This window comes from Alosa sapidissima, chromosome 22 (assembly GCF_018492685.1).
Source record: "Alosa sapidissima isolate fAloSap1 chromosome 22, fAloSap1.pri, whole genome shotgun sequence".
NCBI classification, from domain to species: domain Eukaryota; kingdom Metazoa; phylum Chordata; class Actinopteri; order Clupeiformes; family Clupeidae; genus Alosa; species Alosa sapidissima.
In genome coordinates, this window is record NC_055978.1 from 28496853 (window position 1) to 28515721 (window position 18869).

At 42.5% G+C, this 18869-nt stretch overlaps 2 protein-coding genes across 4 annotated transcripts; one reads left to right on the top strand and one right to left on the bottom strand.

The window, feature by feature from the left end:
• Nucleotides 1-296: 296 nt before the first annotated feature.
• brd1a (bromodomain containing 1a) lies at nucleotides 297-11688 on the bottom strand. 3 transcript variants are annotated; one of them, XR_006026567.1, is made up of 14 exons: nucleotides 11374-11688; nucleotides 8732-10103; nucleotides 8465-8621; nucleotides 8229-8360; nucleotides 7950-8078; nucleotides 6397-6709; nucleotides 5231-5467; nucleotides 4381-4875; nucleotides 3639-3765; nucleotides 3364-3497; nucleotides 2780-2889; nucleotides 2096-2250; nucleotides 1482-1940; nucleotides 297-486 (listed from the first exon to the last, which is right to left on the bottom strand). XR_006026567.1 is itself a non-coding variant. In XM_042079643.1 (13 exons), exons 2-13 carry the CDS (start codon nucleotides 10084-10086, stop codon nucleotides 1757-1759), a joined length of 3528 nt encoding a protein of 1175 aa, XP_041935577.1. In that variant the 5' UTR covers nucleotides 10087-10103; nucleotides 11374-11688; the 3' UTR covers nucleotides 514-1756. The 3 variants fall into 3 exon arrangements, 1 of the variants encoding a protein (XP_041935577.1); XR_006026566.1 differs by having other exon boundaries at nucleotides 401-483; XM_042079643.1 differs by lacking the exon at nucleotides 297-486 and having other exon boundaries at nucleotides 514-1940.
• Nucleotides 11689-12367: 679 nt separating this feature from the next.
• zbed4 (zinc finger, BED-type containing 4) lies at nucleotides 12368-18776 on the top strand. Its single transcript, XM_042079641.1, has 2 exons — nucleotides 12368-12582; nucleotides 14070-18776. The coding sequence occupies exon 2, from the start codon at nucleotides 14258-14260 to the stop codon at nucleotides 17984-17986; it is 3729 nt and encodes a 1242-aa protein (XP_041935575.1). The 5' UTR covers nucleotides 12368-12582; nucleotides 14070-14257; the 3' UTR covers nucleotides 17987-18776.
• Nucleotides 18777-18869: the final 93 nt, after the last annotated feature.

Below are 18869 nucleotides of genomic sequence, written 5' to 3' on the forward strand. Positions count from 1 at the left end.
ATATTATTTACCTAGAAAAACATATCTAAATTAAATATAAAAATAGTGAAGCATCACTGAGTTTTTTGCTTTCAACATAGTTGTTGTACACATCATCTGTTCATAATCATGTGAATTTCCAAGAATATTGTTGTGATGTAACCTACCACAACCTAACCTATTTTTTTTCATCCTTGAAATAAGTTATAGCCTGTACAAAAAAATATTTCTGAAATTTGGCTGTCAGCAACATCCACAAACTACGTGGAGATATGCTAACAAGTACATGAGTATAATATAAATATTACACACAATATTTATCCTTGCCTTCAAATATACATTGTATAACTAAAACACATTTTTTAAGTAAGATAACCTTACTGAGAAAGATGCAGTAGATAAAGTGGGTGATGCAAGAAGTCTGCCATGGAGCTCTAGTGCCCTCTACTGGTTAAATGTATGCGTAGCTCCCATCCAGGTTTGCATGTACAAAGTTCCCAAAGACTGCTTTACAGACAAAACATAACAAATCAGTCAGGTTTATATCCCTGTCTTTTATTATCAGTGAATCTATAAAAAAAGACACAAAAAAAATCCCAGCACTCATTCAAATATAAAAAAGTCAAGACATGTAAAAAAAAAAGACTACCCACTGCTACCCAGAACACAACTAATTGAATGAAATGAAAAGTCTACAGTCAAACCGTCAAATTTACCAGATACGGTTAATAAAAAAAAAAAAGGCAACCGAAAATATCCACCCAAAATGTGCCTTATTCCCTATCAAATTCTGACACTTTCTTTTTCATATAAAGTAATGCAAATACTTTACTTGACAATAAATAACACAGGCACGTCATCCAACATCTATTTTGAAGGTCCCATAATACAACTAAATTAACGCATTATTTAAAAAGACCGTATACAAATAAGCAATGTCACTCACACCACACAAATTCTTTATAAAAAAAAAAAAAAAGCATGGAAAAAAGGAATCTGGGCAGCAAGATTTCTTCTTTTTTGACCATTTTTTCTTTTGGTTTCAATACGCTTTTCAATTCTCTAACAACCAAAGACTTTTCCCAAATGAGCGTCCAAAGAATACAGATATATATTTAGTTATATAAATATGTACGAACAAAATATACTAAAACTTGTAAAAACATTCTGCATTACAAAAACATTAATGCCAAAGGGAAGCTTATGTGTATAAACTTCAATAACTTAAAACCAATATAAGATATTAAAAGAAAGCCAAAGGGAAAAAAATACTTTCCAAATATGTTCAAGCCATAATCTCAGCACTGTTTCTCAGCTTGACATTCACAGCAACGGCAAGGAGTGCACCGTGGAACAGAAGTCATAATTCACCAAAAGTATAAATACTACAAATAGTCATGTACAGTACCAATTCTTTTTCTACACAATAAGTTAGTGTCCAACTGTTGTACAGTTATTTACAGAGTCTGTTAAATAGGATTTTTTTTTGTTTCTTTTCTCACCACAAGTGGAGATGAAGTGAATGATGAGTGGACAAAATGATGATGGCCTTGGCAGTGAAGATTGTAGCAGCCTCACAGCACAGTAATGGAGATGGAGGAACGGACACATTCAGTAAGCAGCAACTGGAAGAACGGTGGGGACCAGGGGCGCGCGACCACAGTGAGGTTAGAGGGACCAAGGGAGAGAAGGCCATCTGAGAACCGTCGTGTAAACACCAGCATGACCGATACGCAGGACAAGGTCCTTCTGCAGTCAGTACCGCTGTGAATGTTTGCTAATCAACGTCACTGAGGTCACTGACTGGCTCGTCCTGCACCCTGCTCAGGTGGTTCATGGCCCGGCTAAATGCAACCTGTACGGCTTTCCGAACCGCAGACGTACGACCTTCCATCATTTTGATCTTGTCGATGGTCTTGTCCATACCCAGCGGAACCATCTTGGATCTAGGAAGCCATTGCCTGAGAAATTAATTTGAACAATTACCAACAGAAGCAAAGCAAGGTTTGAAATTCCCAGATTCACCTGAAGAGGGAGCTCAAACACACCACAACATCAAAGTCCCAACACCACTGGAGGGGATAACCAAATTAAGTTTATGTGAGATGAAACTCACCAGCTGCGTTTGTTGTCGAAGAACAGGACGAGGAAGAGTTTCTCTTCGGACTTGTACTGCATCTGTTCTCCGACCCTTAGTACGTCCAGCGGGGGCATTGGAATGGACACCCCGTTGTGCTGGCAGCCCACTCGTGGCATGTGAGGGTCTATTATCTGGAAGAGGAACAATATGTATGTTACAGACATTTGGTAGGCTGAATACAAGGCTGGCCCAGCACACACAAACTTGTACTTGTCACAAAACGTGATGTGGTCACCTGCAGGGCCTGTCAACACTGACGTTGTACTGCTGCTAACCCTTTTACACCTTCAAGGGTACACAGACTGCCCTCTAGTGGCAAAGTGGTTTAGTGCTTTCTATTCATTTTTAGAATACAGCTGACAGAATCCCACACTGGAGAAATCAGTGGTGGGGTCTTGGGTCACGTTTCTCACAAGCACAAGTTCACATTCAACACATACAAGTTCGATCGGAATGTGAGTGAGGGCAGCAAGTGTGTGTGTGTGTCTCAGAGAGAGAGAGAGAGAGAGAGAGAGAGAGAGAGAGAAAGAAAGAGAGAGAGAGATAGAGAAAGAGAGAGAGAGAAAGGAGTCCACTCGTGCAAAGGTCCACAAGAGGCAGCAAACTAGGGGGCGGAAAAATGAGATGGTCAGTTTGACACATGCACGCGTTCACACTCACCAAGGCAGGGTAGGAAGGATATCCGCTACATTTTGCCCAAACTAGTTTTAGAGGTTCCAGAACAACTGTTGTAGCGCTAGCGGGCATCCAAATATTGCTGTTGCCAACTTCTATGGAAGCAGGAATAACGACAATCAAGTTATGTGGGGTTCACTGCAAACAGAGCAAAACACCTCCAAAGCCATGCTTATAGTGACAGGGCACCCAACCCAACACAACACAACACAACACAACACCACAAGAAATACTTCAAACACAGGGCATACATCAACACATGATGCTGACAACATATTCATTTACTGCCAAAAATTAAAGCTAATGCAAATACTCTATGAAAATATATAAATTAAAAAATGGAAATTGTTGTCCATTAAATCATGAATTGAGTATAAGAAACATTTCAGAATTCAAACTAAGCGACAGGCAAGTCGGTGAAACCACACATGAGGACTTTTGACAAATATAAATGATTTCCGTAAGTGCCTGTCACTTAGTCTGAGTGAACACTAATTTCACAAACTCATCCACAACCACATGCATTACACCCTATGGAACCTGACGCCTCCCCTACACAGGCAACTTACCAGCAGCAATCCTTGCAGCTTTGGCAAAGTTCCCAGTCTCAATGCAAGCGATTAGTTCATTTTTGTCATCCACAGTGTTCCTCCGCACCAGCGCTGGCTTCCCCTTCCCACATTTTGGAAGACTAAGGATGGAGCTTTAAAAAAAAAAAAAAAAAAAAGAAGGCAGAAAGTACTATAAGCACCCATGGAATTAGTGAGACTCAAGACTCTAAGGGAAGTGTGGTTCATCTTTGGGCACCAGAAGTGGGCTTATTTATGCACAGCACAGCACCTACCTGGAGCTTCCCTGCACACTGCTGCTGGACGACATGCTGGACTCGGATGCACAGCGGCGGCGCGGCTCCAATTGCCTGCTGGGACTGAGCTCCTTCTCCTGCTCCACGGAAAAGCCGTTCGACAGACCTGCAGCCGCAAGACCAACAAGAGCTTATAGTCAGTCACAAACTGCAGGCAAATAAATGCTGTGTGGATAGCACTAGCTGGCAGTGATGTAAATCCAGAATGAGAAGATGGTGTGGAAAGCTTGCCATGCTTATGCTTAACAATTGTCCTTTGTCATGAGTATATATCGGCCATTGGGTTATTTACCTCACAATGGACAGTTACATGACTGTGGGCATCCGTGTATGGTCAGTCCGAAATGGAAATGAAACAGCTGCCAGCTGCCTTCAACTGTTTAACGAGTCACTTGCAGTAGCAGGCGTCAAGGTACCAGCTATGAACTTTGTTTCGGACGGCCGAGGAAGACGGCAACACAGAACGGCGTTGCCAGGTTACCGACAGCTGACTGAATCAGTGGAAGTTGAAGTGGAGACGTTTTAAAGAATCTCTGGTTGAAGGCAGCATGAAGGCAGGTATCTTTTAAGGCAGACTTTCATCCAAATATTTGATTTGGACATGCTTCAATGTCTTGCTATCTTAGCAGGCAGGCTTTTGTTCGGTTTCGCACACTGCCTTAGTTAATGCTCGTAACAGTATGCTATAGGTGTTGCATATGATGCAGACTGTGCCCCTCACCTGTGTCTAAGCGTTTGACAGGGGACTCGTCCTCACCCTCACTGTCCCTGCTGGGGCTGCGGGCTCGTTTCCTGGGCTGTAGGAGCGTCTCTAGCCGGGGGATGACCACAGACAGGAAGGTCTTGGTGCCGAGCTGCGGGCAGGCAGCGGGGGCCTCCATGCCTCGGGCAGGCTTCTGGGGGCTCACGCTCTTGGACTTGCGAAAGAGCACCGCCGTGCGCCTGTTGACCGGGGCCGACGGCTCGGCCAGCGTCGAGGTGGCCACCACGCTGACGCCGCTGTCGGAGAGAAGCGGGTGGTCTTGCGAGTGTCCATTGAGCGTCTCCTTGGGCACTGAGGTGTTGCCCTTGTCACGGTCAAACTTCACCCGCTTGGGGCACTTGTCAGGGCTGGAGTCGATGGGTTTGAGGGTAGGCGGTTCAGAGTTGCTTTCCGAGTTTGTGAGCAAAGGCAAGGCGTCTGAGGGTTCAAGCTTCGGGGGAAGAGACTTATCTCCTGCAAAACAACACAACACTTTGTCAGAGCTGGGAGGAAGATCTAACTGAGAAAATAAACATTCTGTCTAATGACTGGCAAACAAAGCTGGGGGATATTCCAAGTATGTGGTTTAGTGACAAACCTGGGTAAGTTAACTCAGAGTAAGTGGTAAACCTCCTAATAGACAGCTGTATGGCTTCATCCTCCTAACAAAACAATGTCATAGGGCTTTGTTGTAGGAGGTTTAGCACTTACTCGGAGTTAACTTACCCTGGTTTCTAAACCACGTACTTGGAATACCCCCCTGATCCATCCCTCCATCTCTTGTGTCTATCCCTATAGTTCTGCTCTGTAACTACTCAGTTCAAAATACCTTCTTCTGATGACGGCGTCTCCACGGCAGGTTTCTTTTCGGCGGGGGCTGGCAGCGTCTTCCTCAGACTCATCTCGTTCCTGATGTCGTTGATGGTCTTTTTCAGCAGCTTGAGGCGCTTGCTGCGCGAGGGGCTGGTCTTCATGGCGGCGGTCAGGTCCAGCTTCTCCAGCAGCTCCCGCAGCTGCACCTCTAGGGACATGTGCTCGCGGTTGGCTGGGACCAACAGCCGGTCAACTGGAAAACAAACAATGACTATTCATGAATAGAGCGCACACACACACACACACACACACACACACACAGACACACACATGCTTAAGAGCTCTAGTGTGAACTGCACAAGCTAGATGAAGTGAACCTCGATATGGGAGGAAAATAGTAGGGTACCACTATATATATATAATGTCAAACATATGTTATAAACAGCAATCCCGATCTCTTTTAATATGAAGGTTAAAACTAGGGCAATGCAGCAATTCTGACCTTTTAAAATAAAAAGGTTAAAACTAGGGCTACACAATTATCACAATCGTAATAGCAATATGAGCCAGCGCAATTACCTTATCGCAAAAGCTACAAATAATCGTGCACAGTTCATTGTGTCACATTTCTGACTTTTATATTCATTTCATCCTCCTTGACTATGCCACTTGTGTGCGTAGTGTGTGAGTGGCATAGAAATTCTGATTGGTGAGCTTCAGTCGGTCGGCGGTGCTGTGCTTCTTGTGCACCAGGTGTGCTCACCAATCAGGGGTGGCACAAATTAAAGAGACATTTGGAATATTGAACTGAATCAATTCATTGACATTCAAAAATCATATCGCAAATCGCAATATCTGTCAATATCCGCAATTAGATATTTTCCCCAAATCGCGCAGCCCTAGTTAAAACCTTTTTTCACAGGGTAATATGGAAATAATATCTGTTAGTGGGAATCCCACCAGGCAATTCCTGGTGAGAATCATACAGTGCAGTAAATGAGATGATTTTTAACAGCACTAAAAATACTACTACAATCAAGCTCTAGCTTGACGGTCTGTGACCACCAGTGTGTATCAAAGTCATTCTTTGCTGTTGCTCTTGTTTTTGATCTCTGTCAAAAATCTGCAGAACATGGTTTGTGTTTAAAATGTTATCTGCTTGCATGTGTGTGTTCCATTTACCCTCGTCCCATGTGAAAGGTGATGACGGCTCCACTTTGGGCTGCTCAGGCAGGTGAAGGCCACTGTCGATCTCAAAGCCGATGCGCACCACATCTCTTCTGGTCTTTCTGAGCAGCGCCCCACCGTGGTCGCGGAGGCGCACTGCAGCTCGGTAGAAGAACGTGTCCTTGGCGTTATACTTCATGCAGTTTGCAATTATCAGGTTGAAGTCTGCTTCAAACTCGTCCAAGTTGCGGTAAACGTGGGCGTCAATGTTTTTTCTCATAGTGGAAAAGTCCATGGGGCGTTCAATATGATCAAGGTAGTCAGGAACCTTGAGAAATCAAAACACAAATATTTGTCAAGGGTTTTATTTCAATTACAATCCCTAGTAAACCCAGAGTACAATGTTCTCACTATCGACACAACTTCTATCCAACATACAAACTTCAAGTTTTTCATCAGCCATTATTAAATCTTTCATGGGCTAAAAATGCTGAAAAGTAACTTGACAACTCCTATCCGTCTCACTTTTACCATTGTTTATACTGCATACTAGTTATGCAGTTCTAACAGTGAACATGTACAATGACACACGTGTCATTTGGAGGAATTTGAGTTAAAGGTAGAGTAATCGATGCTGGATGACCGTGCCCATGTTTTAGCAGATGCTTTTGTCCAAAGCAACTTCCATTATATTTGAACCGAAGGCCAGGGCTTTGAAAGAATACCTTTTTTTACACTGTTCTCATAAAATGCAGAGCTGGTGGATTGTGAGGAGATATTCGCTGAATGTTACAAAAAGTGTTAGGTGTTAGTAATCGTTTGGCATCAATATATCAATCAACCATTTTGTTTTTTCAATGGGCAATACAGTGTTATTTGCATTTTGTACACTAATACACCAACCTCTAAATTGTCCATATTGCATTGGTCACTATACAAGCATATAGTGAGTAAGTAGCAATTTACTACATCTTGACAACCATATGAGCCCGCCATTGTGAGTTTGTCACTTTGGATAACAGCATCTGCTAAATACCAGTCCATTTTAACTTTAACTTCATCTTTAACTGCTAACAAAGACGATGTAGGCATAAAGATGTTGGAATAATTGTCAGCATACCAAGTAAAATACTTTGATTCAAGGCTCTTCAGCAGTTAAACATAAAGGGACTATTGAGAATGAACTGAAACACAGATATGAAATGCTCCACTGCACCTCCAGTTGCCCTTGAAGTGTCAGTGTTAGGAGAGTGGGTAGTGACAGCGGTGTATACTCCTTAACCATCTCCTTCTCTCATTTTTTGTAGGTTGCTTTAATTTGTGCTGCTTTTTTCACCAAATATTGCTTAAATCCCGTTTTTCACATTCAGTATTTGTTTCAATAAATATTAATTATGGTCAGTCCTCATTTCTGTTGCAGTCAATGAGCCAACTGTAACAAAATGCATGATGTCTAAACACAATATGCCCAAGATCATAGAAAGCATTGATCTACAGCGCAAACCAGGCTCATCACTGAGGTGTGAGTGCCTTATAGAAGTGCACTTCATGACTGTTACCAGACTTACTTCAGTAAGGCTAACAGGCTGTGCAAAGACCTTGGCTTGGTCTTTCTCCTGGAGTTGATCCAGCACTGCGCGCAGCAGGATGTTGAATGGACTAAGCTGCACCTCCAACACCTTCTGCTGCATCTTCATCTGCCACAAGACAGGAAAGCACAAAAAAAATCCATCTCATTTAATAGAAAAATTCACATTTGGAGTTCCATGACGCATAATGCCATTCACAAGTGCCCACCAACATATTTGATAACAAAAAATGAGGCACAACACTGAAAAATAGACTACCTCTTCTCTTTTCAGCTTCTCTCTTTTGCGGATCAGCTCCAAAAGTAGTCTGGCACGTTCCAGGTCATGCCGCAACCGATGCCACTCCTTGAGCTGATCTTTTAAGGCCCGGCTCTCCTCCTCATTGTGTTTCTACATATCAATGATTGATATGAAACAGTCATTCCAAGAAAAGACACCACATTTCTTGATTCATTAAATCAGAATAAGTTCAACTGCAGTTGAACTCCACTTACCGGTGGTACAGTTTTTGGTGCCTGTAAGCAAGACTGAAGTCGTCTTATTAGAGGTACTCCATTCCTAGATTGCCTTTTCAGAGTCCAGTAATTCAAGACCAGCTCGACAAATACCCTCTTCTTCTGAAGAGAAACCTGATTGAGGATTGTGTTTAACCTGTAGATAAATGGGAAAATAAAATGAATTACTTCTATGCATGTCAGAAGAACAAAAAAAATACTGATGTTTTTCAATATCCTACCTATTCTAAATTAAAGCAAACATACCTTTGGGGAGGAAAGCTAGGCACAGAAACACTCGGAACAGCAGTCACTGGCTCAGTCTTCTTGCACTTCTTTTTTTTGGACTTCCCTTTTAATCTGGTCCTCTTGCATTTTTTTTCTGTTGTCTGACAAAGTCCATTTTTGGTTTTGGCATCATCATAGATAGTAAGAGGTCTCCGGACACAACCGTTGGGGGTGTGCGCGTCACAGTAGGCTGTCTTCTTCACAGAGAAGGTGGGGGATCCAGCGTCTGTCATTTCTTTGACAGGTTCCATCTTCATGAACAGGCCAGCCTTCTGTGCACAGCTTACATGGAACGCAGTGTAACAGTTGGCTTTGTGACACTGGATGCAAGCACCAACACCCTTCTCCTTGCAGAGATAACAAGTGAGTTTCCAGCGGGCAGGTGGAATGTTTGCAACGCCGTCTATGGGCTCGATAAAGACTGTGTTGGAGAAGCCCACCTCAGGCACCCAAAGGGCACAAACAACGTGTCCCCAGCGGTCATCGTTGGTCTTCTTAACAGCCCCACCCTTGTTGGGACAGAGAATGCAGTCTGCAGGCTGATGGGGAGACTGAAGACAGTGGCGACACAGCCACTGGCCCTCAGGAATATAGGGCACACCATAACACTCCTGGTGCACTGCCAGATTGCACATGTCACAAAAAAGGATGGCGTTGCTGTTCTGACACTCCCCATCCATGCAGATGCAGCATACAGCATCTTCATCAATGAGGGACTGAGGATCCCCTTGACTCTGGTTCTCAAAGAATGACTCTTTCTCAAAGCGGTCCACCAAGAACTCAAACACATTCTGAGAGACTTGGCTGTGTCCCTCGCTTCTTCTCTTCTCGTTAACTAGCTCAAGCCATGCGTAGTCCTCCTCGTCCATATCATATTCCACTTCCTCATCAAGCTCCTCTGCGGTCTTCTCGACATACTTGTAGTATGCCGGGGGTCTGCGTGGCACTGCTGGCAGGTTGTACTCAACATTGCGAATTCTGGGTTCAGGAAGCGTGCTGCCAGGCACGTGTCCACCATGTGCATTGGTCAGAGCAGCATTTTTCTTCTGCTGGCTATTTTTTAGCCTAACAGAGCGCAAGAGAACTTGCTGTGGCTTCTCATTGTTTTCCTTGTTGCTGGTGCACTCTAAGATCTCTTGAGCAGTTGGATCGTCATCAGTGATTACGTCCAACTTGTCATATATACTGATACGATGCACCCGGCCATCAATTTCCAGTTCAACCATGCGCTGTGCCTGTGCATAAGTCAGGGTTTCTCTGTTGGGTGATGGTTTGATTGGAGAGGAAGGCCGCTGAGGTACTGGGGCCTTGTGGTGCCGAGCTTTCTTCTTCATTATGACAGCTTAAGAAACTGCAAATAACAAAAATACACACATCTATTATGACATTTAATAGACACATCTATTGTGACCTCCCCTTTTCTAATCAAATAAAGGCAAAAAAGTTATATTGACAAATGGAGCATTGACACACATATCATTAAGAGCGCACCATTTCCTTGATTGTGAAAATAAAGTACAGCTGGGTTGCAGAATTTACATTAAATATTGCGTCACAAGCAATACCATCATGAAGACCCTTTCAACAATAAAAACAAAAACAATGCTTGAACATTCTATTTGGTTCCCAATCTACTTCCTCTGCATTAAGATAACATATGGAATGTTAAAACGGAAGCCTTGTGGGGCCAACTATGATGCTGATAATGGAACTCTCTTGAAAGGGTCTATACAGTCTGGTAGAAGCGGTCTGATAAAAAAAACAAGAAACATTCGTGACATTTAAGAGAACTGGCTACTATTTGTCCCAAAGAACGCAATGCATATCTATCGAAACGAAACGATAACAATTGAGCACAACTCAATGAGATTGCCTGCATCCTGTTATTCTTATCAGGATAGCAAACTAGGGACAACATCCGCACAGCTGACAAGCAGAATGCTGTTGATCTCTACTTCAGTAAAGCGTCACTAATTTAAATGTTAAGAGCCGTAGCTTCACGCCATCAAGACAGGACTACTATGTTCAGCTATCTAAGCTAGCTAAGCTAGCTCATCACTGCCCGTTCCGGGTATTAGCTAATGTAATTTTGTTTAATATATTGCATACACATAATTAAAAAATAATACTGTTACCGCTCTGCAATCAGTATGGCGATATCTTTACTATTCTCCACGCCTTTATTTGATAGTTTTATCTGGCCATGAAGCTCTTCGATAACTGGCTAACCCAAACCAGCTACCTAGCCAAGTTAGCAAAGACGCATCCTAGCAAGAAGTCCTTCTGGATACCTTTAAATTCAATTTGGCACACATGACTGAGATAGCAAGCTAGCTTGCTAGTGCACAACCAAGTATGCATGCTTGACAACTACTCAGCTCAAAGCTGTTCACGTTTATTTTAAACACATCAATAAAGGAAAGAGCACGCATCACAACAAGCGGCCTGAGTAGAGAGAGGGGCAGCTCACACAATAATAAAACCGCAAATGGCGTCCAAACACGCGAAACATCCCCCCTCTGTCTTCTTGACTTGCTCAACTTCTCACTTCCTCATAACTGAGTATGGCCGTTGCCAACATTGTCCTAAAATGGCAGAACACCACAAATGAAACACGTTACCTCAGGAACTCAATTCTTTTAGATGTAGATGGCAGCAGCTTTAACAAGCAATGGCGATATGGCCTGCTAAGCGGCTGAAGGTCCGTACACAATGTTCTCATCCAACGACTGCTAGTACAGCTACCCACCGAAAAAATAAAAGGATACAGACATGTATCCACTACGATCTTTTGATTCATTAAATCGAATGCATCATCAGTATTTTCTTTTGATCTGAATATCATTCATGCTTTTACGTATCCTCTTTCCTGTAACGTTAACGATCGGCTGCAGTGGGCTTCTCTCTCCTACCAACAACAATGCAGTCAGCTCACTACACTGACTGTCCCACCCGCTACGCTCTACGCCGTTACGTATTACGCAAACGATGTAGGCTACATAAAGTTGCCACCCATGTGTGTTCTGCGTATTATTTATATCAGTGGGCACTGGGAAACATACTTTATTCCTATGAAACACAATGCATTTACCATTCATTCACAAAATATAGGGGAACGACTTATAAATCAAGGTGAATACTGATACTGATATAGACCCATTTATAAACTGACCACTAGTGCCCTGAGCATGCATACCTCCAAGTTGGGGAGCGTTTTAAATTAGGTGACACAGATAAGACTGAATCAGGGGTAAAGGTGGAGTATGCTATTGTGGTGTTTTGGTAAACACGCAAGCAATCTTTTCTTTTGTTATTTAAATATTACATTGATGCTTTGTTAACCCCACCCATAATGGCGCCTAGGTGCCCCTGAGAGACCCTTAGGTCAAGAAACCCCGTATGTTTGGGTTAATTTGAAGTGCAATCCAAACAGGCAAGCAAGGAAACAAATGAATCCACTGTGAAATATGGACACACACACACGCCGTCCATTAGATACTTATATTTAATGACTAATATGTTTTCTTCATTAGAGCGTAATATACCACATAATACAACAATATAATTTTATCAATACTGTATTGGACATATAATGTGTTGTTTTCTTTTTATTGCCCAGTCGCCATATTGGACACCCTTAAACCCTATGACATCATGAAAGCGTGTTCCTTCCGTCGGTCGCTGAGGGGAGCTACTACTACCGACTGATGTTAACGCTAAGTGCACAGGAGACAAAGCAACGAACTAATTGCCCCCCTGGATCAATCACATGCGATATTTTAACTGTTTAGGAACCGAAACCTAACACAATTATGAGACGGGTTATTGAGGTAAGCATGTTTTAAGCTTTTATTTTAGGTTATTTCCTTGATGGAAATCGGTTGTAGTATATTGCTGATCCGGTTCCCTAGCTGGTTCTACTAGACTGTTCTGCTGCCAAGATCTGGTTCTGTCTCACCAGGTTATGTCCTGTGTGGCCTAACGTTGCCGTCGAAAGGACCATACAAGCTAATGTTAGCTTTTTGAGTGGTCAGTTAATTGTGGTCACATTTAATCGTGTCGTAGCTGTAAATCTGTTGGGATTACTCTGTCTGAGAAACTCCGTTTACAAATCCATGTGACAGTTAGGCTATCTATCGTTAGCCTGTAGTTTGTGTTCCTATTTGTTTTTTTGTCTAACACGCGCCAAGTATCTAGCCATGATAGCCTTGTAACATTAGCTTGGTAGCTAGGTGGCTAATGTTCGCCAAGGAATGGCCACAACATCAAAATTACCCCCCAGCGCCTATTCTCGTAATAATATCTGTGTTCTTCTAAGAGTGCTACAATTTTATTTGTGCGACATGAACGAAATAACCGTAACTTACTTGGTTTCCTCATGTACCTTACTGGCTATCGTTTTTCCGAATATGTTTAAATAGTTGAGACATTATGTAGTTATTTACCTAGCAAAGTGGAAGTACGCTGACAATTGCCTTTAGCCGCTGTCACTTGAAATGCTTTGTTTGACATCTTAAATGTTAACGTTACTGTAGCCTGACTGCGAATGCCTTATGGTGAGCACTGTGTCTTTAAGGAGAACCCGGAACGTAGCAAGCAAACCCGGAAAAGTTGAGTAATCATTGTCAAAAAGCAACGGGCATATTTGACTATGGTATTTGGTAAGCTAGTGCTTGCTAACCTATAACTATTAGTATATAGTAATGTAAACATGACCGCAAACCATCTCATACCATACACGGGAGCTAACCCTAGGATAACCGTTTGCTATGCCTCGGTGAAGGGGCAACGCAAATGTCGCTTTTACAACACCCCCAAAAGCTAAAATCACGCATTCCTGTCTGTAACATTACAATAAAATGTAATGTAAATGTTTACAGTTATATTATAACTAGGTAGTTAGTGAACTGCAGTAGTAGTAGTTGTGGGGAGGGGTGGCGTTGCCAGTCCAAAAACCTAAACTCTGATGATGGGCTACAGTTCCGGTTTAGATGGTCTTTGGACACAGCGTTGTATTTCCTGCTGCTGGTGTCTCTTTCTTACCAACTTGAGGAAATCAAATCTGGCTTAACATTGGAATCACATTCCCATTTCATAAGTCAAAGCATACATTCTCATTTAAATGTCTGACTAGAATGTGTTAGAATGAAAGGGTATTTTGAAAACAATGGAAAATATAAGTTTGCCTTTGTATGACCTGAACTACATATTGAGTGTTACTTGATTTTCATCATAACACACGGGCAGCTGTGTGTGAGAGAAGAAGCAAGACAAGATTGGATCTAATCTGAACATATTTTCTTTTTCTTTTCTTCAGGATTACAGGAAATGAGCAACTTCAAACCACTGCAGAGGTTGCCAGCCCTGTGTGGATTTGGAGAATAACACTGATTTGATCATACTGTAGGAACATACAAATCCACCACACTAATGACTCTTGAACATTTGACAATTAACCTTCAGTAGAGAACATTCAGCCCCCCTGCAGATTCTTGCTCGGCTAACATGGATGGAGAAGAGGGCCTTTCTCATAAAAGTGATGTAGGCCTGGAAAGTAATGGCTGCACAGGGGAGGACAAGAGACGAGAGGTCAAAGGAACATGTCTGAAAATTGAGGGTCAAGAAGGTTATGTTTTTAAATCATACAGCATCACACCTCACGATGGAACAGATGCAAAATCCTCTGCCTGTGTGTCAGAAGCTTTAGCTAATGACATCTCTGCTGTTGAGAGCACATCAAACGATGTATCTTCTCAGGATAACGGACAGTCATCAGACGGTGCTGTCACTGGGGAGTCTAGTGAAAATAAGGATTCTCCAACCTCTCCAAATGGGCCTAACAACCAGAACAGTGATGTGGATGAAGAAAGTCCACCAGAAAATGAAACAATACTGCATATCAAAGAGGAACCAAATTCAATGGATGAGGGCATGCCAGAGGAGGAAAAGTTACCATTTGATACTTCTGTAGGCCCTTTTGTTAGCAGAGATAATGATGACTATGGTGGTTTTAGTGGCTACACAAGTACCCTTTATGATGTCGCCATGGATGCTGTCACTCAAAGCCTTCTGACATCCATAAGGAATCCTGTGAACCCACGCAAAAAGTCTCCTGCCTGGAACCATTTTTTCATATCTCCACGAGATAGTACCAAAGCTATTTGTATGTACTGTATGAAAGAGTTTAGTAGGGGTAAAAATGAAAAAGACTTAAGCACTAGTTGTTTAATGAGACATGTACGCAGGGCTCACCCCACTGTGCTTTTACAAGATGGGGAGACCTCCTGTAATTCTAGTGCTGTTGCCTCATCCTTAATACCTCCCATAAAATCACCAAATAATGGAGACTTGGCAGCTAATACAACAGTTACTTCCGAAAACAACACCTCACCATCAACCTCCACAACAGAAGCCACCAACACATCATCCAAAGAAGTACCCTTAAAAATCAAACCAAAATTGGAGAAGTGCGCCAAGACCGCCACTGGCACTGGTTTATCCCCACATTCCACCAACAACCACATTGATGATCTGATAGATGGAGGTTTGGCATCAACACCAAAAAACTCCAGTTCTCGGAGGCGATCAGTAGTGTGGAAGCATTTTTATTTATCGCCTACTGACAGTTCCAAGGCTGTGTGCATACACTGCATGAATGAGTTCAGTCGAGGGAAAAATGGAAAGGACTTGGGAACAAGTTGCCTAATTCGCCACATGTGGCGTGCCCACCGTGACATCGTCATAGAGGAAAATGGACAGGGCTTCAGCATTCCACCACCATACACAACACCACCTACACTTCTGTCACGCACACAGGCACAGGACTCGGCTGAGGTGAAAAAGGAACCTACTTTTGCCTCTTGTTCTCCTGAAGCATCAGATGAAGTGCCACAGAATATCAATACATATGTTAAGGAGGAGGAATCGGATGATGCCACATATCATACAGGGCAGGAGTCATTGCTTGATTTGTCATTTGGATTGAAACGTGAAAATCTACCCTCAGCCTCTTTAACAGAGGAACCATCTGATGCTCCAAACTTAAATGAGGATCTGAGTTCAGTGTTCCAGCAAAACAAGAAAATAATGAAAAGGGTGAAATCTGAAGTGTGGCATCATTTTATTGTTTCACCTGTTGACCAGCTGAAAGCACTCTGTCGATATTGTCCCTGTGTCATTAGTCGAGGGAAACGTGGCGACTTTGGCACAAGCTGTTTGATGAGACATCTTATGAGACGACACCCGGATGTCCTAGGGAACCAAAAAAATGCATATGACAAGGAGCCCTCACCACAGTCACCCTACACACAGGGAGTACCTGCCAAGGAGACTGACAGCCCTGTTCATGAGAGAAAATCAAATACCCTGTCACTTTTCAGCAAAAAGACTTCAAAGCTGTGGAATCATTTTTCTATTTCCTCTGCAGATCCCACAAAGGTGATTTGTTTGCACTGTAGCCGCACAATTAGCAGAGGTAAGAAGACCACAAACCTTGGCACAAGTTGCTTGTTTAGGCACATGCAGAGGTTTCATGGACATTATCTTGAAAATAACAGCAATAACTCAGGTGATGTGTCAACTGCTGAACTTCAAGTTAACCAAGAGCTCATGGACACTTCCTCATATGAAGAAAATGTTGAGAAATTAGATCAATACCACCCGGTTGCCAAAAAAATCACCAAACTCGTAGCAGAAATGCTTGCACTTGATCTTCAGCCATCTGCAGTGGTGGAGAATGTTGGTCTGAATCGACTGCTGGAATACCTCCAACCACAGTACACTCTACCCTCATCATCTTACTTCACCAGCACTGCCATACCAGAAATGTATGAAAGGGTGAAAGAAGTTGTCCATACACATCTGAAAGAGGCTGAGGGTGGCATTGTCCACTTTACAGCAAGTATCTGGGTGAGCAGCCAAACCAGGGAATATCTGACACTGACAGCTCATTGGGTTGCCTATGAATCATGTGTACGTCCACAAGGCCAAGACTTTCATTGTTCAGCTCTCCTCAGTGTCTCTCAGATAGACTGTGACTACAACATGGTGAACATTCAGAAGCAGCTTGAGTATCTCTGGGATACATGGATTGCTTCTGCCGGCCTCAGGATCGGATTCACTGTAACAGATAACCAGATAATTGGAAATGTTTTGGAAGACTGTGGTCATGCCACCCTTCAATGTTTTGGTCACACAATAGACCTCATCGTGAGTGAAGCCATAAAGAGTCAGAGAATGGTTCAGAATATTCTCAGCATTGCTCGCAAAGTCTGTGAACGTGTGCACCGCTCAGCAAAAGCAAAGGAGAAGTTGACAGAACTACAGAAGACGTACGAGTTACCTGAAAATCAACTTGTCCAGGATGTTCCGTCCAAATGGAAAACGTCCTTTTTCATGCTTGAACGTTTAGTGGAACAAAAGAAAGCCATTGATGAAATGTCCATTGAGTGCAATTTCAGGGAACTGATTAGCTGTGATCAATGGGAGGTGATGCAGTCAGTGTGCAATGCTTTAAAGCCTTTTGAGGTAGCCTGCAGGGAGATGAGCAATCGCACTGCCACACTCGGCCAAGTCATACCTCTCATACACATCCTCAATCGAAAAATTGATATGCTTTTTGATGAGACAATGGGCATAGACAACATGCTCAAGTCTTTAAAAGACGCCATGGTCACCAGACTGTCCTCCACACTGCATGACCCAAGATACACTTGGGCAACAATGCTGGACCCACGGTACAAAACCTCACTGTTCTCAGAGGAAGAGGCCGAACGGTGCAAACAAGACCTCATCCGAGAACTTGAGGTCTCGCTGTCTACCTCAGATGAAGCAAAGCCTCTTCTCAATGGATGTGGTGAAGCTTCAGCTCCATCCAACAGCTCTGTTGCAAGTAAGGATGACCTCTGGTCTCTCATGGATGACATCAGGAACAAAATCAAACAGGAGGACAAGCCTGCTTCGGAAATTTCAGTTCTTGAGTACTTGGAGGAAAACATTCTGGATCAAACCTGCAATCCACTGGATTATTGGAATTTGAAAAAGTACCTATGGCCAGAGCTGGCTAAAGTAGCTGTTCGCTACGTGGGCTGCCCCCCTAGTGTTGCACCAGCAGAAACACTGTTCAGCACAGGGAGTATGAATTGTGCCCTGAATCAGTCCAGACCAATGTTGGAAAATGTAGAGGGACATCTGTTTTTAAAGGTCAACCTTCCTTTGATATATTTTCAGTACTAATCTGCTTGACCTCCTCTGATTTAAACCTTTTCATACACCTGTTTGTGCCCAGTCAAGGATCATATCATAGTTACCACATGGTCCTTAAGAATATTTTACAATGAGGAGATTCATATTCAATAATTAAAATGTTTTTGCCATTTTTTCCATCATGTTCTTTTTTTTCTCTTTGTGTACTACTGTTGCAACACTGCAAACTGGAGTTGATGTCAAACTCAGTAATTTGTATCAGGGAGGGGGTTTTGGTGTATCTAGCTGTAGGGGTGATGGTTTGTTGCTGTATTATGATTTTGTATTTATTTGGTCTTCTTCTCCTTGTGCCTTAGAACTACTTCAGGTCAAAATGCTGTAAATACTTTAATGATTTGCAAACCAAGTCTTCAGTTTAAATAATGTAAAATAGGCCTAGATGCTGAATTTGTGTTTTTATATCTCTTGGCCCAAAATATAAATGCTGTGACTGAAACATGTTTTTGTTTTGTTTGTTATTTAATTCTTTTATTGTGAATTTATGTCTCATGGTACTGTCATAGAGGTAGATTCTTTTAAAACTCACTGAAATGTTTCTTAATGAACTGTGTAAATTAATGTTTTTCAGGACAAGCAATTTGTTTATAACATTTGCCTCACAAGCACAATGGTCTTCTCTGAGGGATTAAATTATGGGTTATTGTCAAGTAAAATGTACTGTATATTTTATAAATAATGGTTTCTGAAGAGAATTTGATAAACATTCAGACTGGAACAATGCTAATTTTGTGATTATTTGTAAATAAAACATTTCCCCTGATTTAGTGTTTTAACTGTTACTTACTAATTACTATATAGGCCTGCATGTACAGGTTTGGAAGTAAGAAAGCCATGGACTATTGTGTTAAAGTGT

What these genes read in the sequence shown, in the direction of transcription:
- brd1a (XM_042079643.1), bottom strand. Translation starts at nt 10,086, where the DNA reads ATGAAGAAGAAAGCTCGGCACCACAAGGCCCCAGTACCTCAGCGGCCT. An exon ending in TGTCAAACGCTTAGACACAG is followed by an intron (nt 3,766 to 4,380) that starts GTGAGGGGCACA and finishes TTGCGGCTGCAG; the next exon opens with GTCTGTCGAACGGCTTTTCC. An exon ending in TTCGACAACAAACGCAGCTG is followed by an intron (nt 1,941 to 2,095) that starts GTGAGTTTCATC and finishes TTAATTTCTCAG; the next exon opens with GCAATGGCTTCCTAGATCCA.
- zbed4 (XM_042079641.1), top strand. Translation starts at nt 14,258, where the DNA reads ATGGATGGAGAAGAGGGCCTTTCTCATAAAAGTGATGTAGGCCTGGAA.